Source organism: Littorina saxatilis, linkage group LG8 (genome assembly GCF_037325665.1).
Source record: "Littorina saxatilis isolate snail1 linkage group LG8, US_GU_Lsax_2.0, whole genome shotgun sequence".
Classification (NCBI taxonomy): domain Eukaryota; kingdom Metazoa; phylum Mollusca; class Gastropoda; order Littorinimorpha; family Littorinidae; genus Littorina; species Littorina saxatilis.
The window spans coordinates 40,944,500-40,946,999 of record NC_090252.1 but is presented as its reverse complement, the minus strand read 5'-3'; the positions used below and the strand labels follow the sequence as shown (position 1 = coordinate 40,946,999).

Genomic DNA, 2,500 nt, shown 5'->3' with positions numbered 1-2,500 from the left:
ATGTGTGGGTGCGTGTGCTCGCGCGCGCGCGCGTTTGTGTGTGTGTGTGTGTGTGTGTGTGTGTGTGTGTGTGTGTGTGCTTGTGTGCTTGTGCGTGTTTTTCCATGAATATCCCCGTCTCCGAGGAAATCATAATACTGTGTATAACATTTGCGTCTTTGTATGTGTGTCCTGTGTGCTAGTGTTCAAGGAAAGCCAGTTTAGAACGGTCAGTCCCGATTCGTGTGTTTTTATGTTTCGTTTTTTAATCGTCATATATCTCTGCTTGTGCAGGCCTACTTTTACGTGTGACTGGTTACCCTGTCTCCAAGGAACATCCAGGCAAAAAGAATCGGCCGTATTGTTTATCCGTGTGTTAGTGTGATTGCTTGTGTTGGGACCTCCGTTTATGAGGGAAAAAAAGCTACCAACGTTGTTTTACTAAATGGTACTCTCTTCATTTAAGTATTTCGTGCAACCAGCAAAGCTTGAGAAACACATGTTTCACACACTTTGCGCTGACAGTGTCAAAACATGAAGACTCGACCAGGTCTGTGCTTCGTTCGGCGGTAGGAACAGGGAAGTGCTGCTGGGACTGGTGTTGTCCCGACTGTGGTTAGATTTGTTCCGGCACCACACATGATGTTTCCGTGTTCTGAAGCACACAATAACTACCATTTGACACCACTTACACCCAATGCACATGCATTTAGTCATCACTTGTACTTAACCAGCTGCAAAACTAACGAATATTGAAGAGTGAGAAAATGAAATACTGAACAAATAAATAAATAAATCAATGAATGATTCGATGAATACACGAATAAACGAACGATGAATGAATTAGTGAATTAAAATAATGGTTGTTACTGAAGAACACACGTTTAGACTTGCAAAATTGCATGTGTGATATGCTTGTTGCAGGTGTCAGGCTTTATTACTTACAGGTAAAGCGTTGCAGCAAGAAGAACTACTGCAATGATTATTAGAATCACGCAAATCACCAAGATGATTGCTGTCGGTGTGGTCTCATCTGAATCGACATCGTTCTCAGGCAGGACTGAAACAAACAAGCCGATATTTCTTATGAAAGTGGGATTCCAGCAAACAGGACAAGTCGAGAGTGAGAGAGAGAGAGAGAGAGAGAGAGAGAGAGAGAGAGAGAGAGAGAGAGACAGACAGACAGACAGACAGACAGACAGACAGAAAGTGAGAGAGAGTGCGAGAAAGAAAGAGGGAGTGAGAGACAGACGAGAATCAGTAAGGGAGAGGGAGATAGAGAGAGAAAAAAGTGAGAGAGAAAGAGAGAGAGAAGAGAGAGAGAAAGAGAGGGAGAGAGAGAGAGAGAGAGAGAGAGAGAGAGAGAGAGAGAGAAAGAGAGGGAAAGAGAAAGAGGCACACAGAGAGAGAGAGACAGAGAGAGCGAGACAGAGAAAGAGAGAGAGAGAGAGACAGGAGGAGGGAGAAGGAGAGAGAGAGGAAAAGAGAGAGAGAAGAGAGTGAGAGAGGGGGCAAATCGATAGAGAGAGAGAAGAGGAGAGAAGAGAGATAGGGAGGGGAGGGAGGGGGATGAGTGATAGTGACAGACAGTCACATTAAGAGACAGATACATTTAGAGTGATAATCGATAAATATCCGACCATTCTAATAGCAAGGAAAACTTTATCTCGATATAAATACAATCCAGAAAAAATAAGAAGACAATGGAATTGATGATTTTCGAATCAACATTTTTAAACTCTAGAACGACTTGAACAAACAAAGTAGTTACAATACCTTGCATTACGTCCAGTGTGCATCTGCTGCTCAAACCGCTTATCTGAGCGGCACTGCACACATAATCTCCAGCATGGTCAGATTTTGCAGAAGGAATGCTAAGTTTGACAAAAGTGTCCGTCTTTTCCACAATGGCGTAGCCCTCTTTTTTCAGCTCACATTGGCGCTTTTCGTCGCAGTTCATAATTTCACCTTGATTCAGAGGAAACTTGTTTTTAAAAAAAATGTCGTTTTCAAAGTAGGAATTCGCAAACGATAAAACAACCAACCAAACAGACACACTTTCTCACGCGCATATCCTCGTTCAATACTTATGAAGTTAAACTTTAGGAAGAAATAAATATGACATTTCAAAATAATCATGTTTGAAACAACACTTAGCAACTGACGAAAATATTACCTGGACTTGTTCCATGCTTTGTCAACGTAATTCCGGTACCACCGATACGTTTGGAAAATTCACAGACAACTGAAGCCTCTTGCCCGACTTGAACTTGGGATCCTGTTTTGCAGGTAACAAGGTTTCGCCTCCTGACGGTGTTGCCTGTATGTTTAGAGAGTGCAAGTGTAATTACTTCTCTGATTATTTAGTTACTAAACCTAGTCTGTATTGGGCTATGGCTGTTATACAGCTTCTTGATTAACACAGAGAAACAGCGCAAACATAAATACAGATGTACAATTTCACATGGAAAAAAATAACGAAAGAAAGAAAGAAGGAAAAAAAAAAAAAAAAAAAAAAAAA

General features: G+C 41.4%; 1 protein-coding gene across 1 annotated transcript in view; it reads right to left on the bottom strand.

Moving 5' to 3' along the window:
• LOC138973552 (uncharacterized) overlaps window positions 1–2,500 on the bottom strand; it is a 5,505-nt gene that overhangs the window by 1,510 nt on the left and 1,495 nt on the right. Inside the window, exons 5-8 of the mRNA XM_070346267.1 lie at window positions 2,156–2,299; window positions 1,756–1,947; window positions 925–1,039; window positions 1–634 (exon numbers count right to left, since the gene is read on the bottom strand). The exon at window positions 1–634 is cut by the window's left edge and continues 1,510 nt beyond it. Of these exons, the coding sequence (XP_070202368.1) occupies window positions 484–634; window positions 925–1,039; window positions 1,756–1,947; window positions 2,156–2,299 (602 nt within the window). The 3' untranslated portion in view covers window positions 1–483. The remainder of the gene's footprint in view (window positions 635–924; window positions 1,040–1,755; window positions 1,948–2,155; window positions 2,300–2,500) is intronic.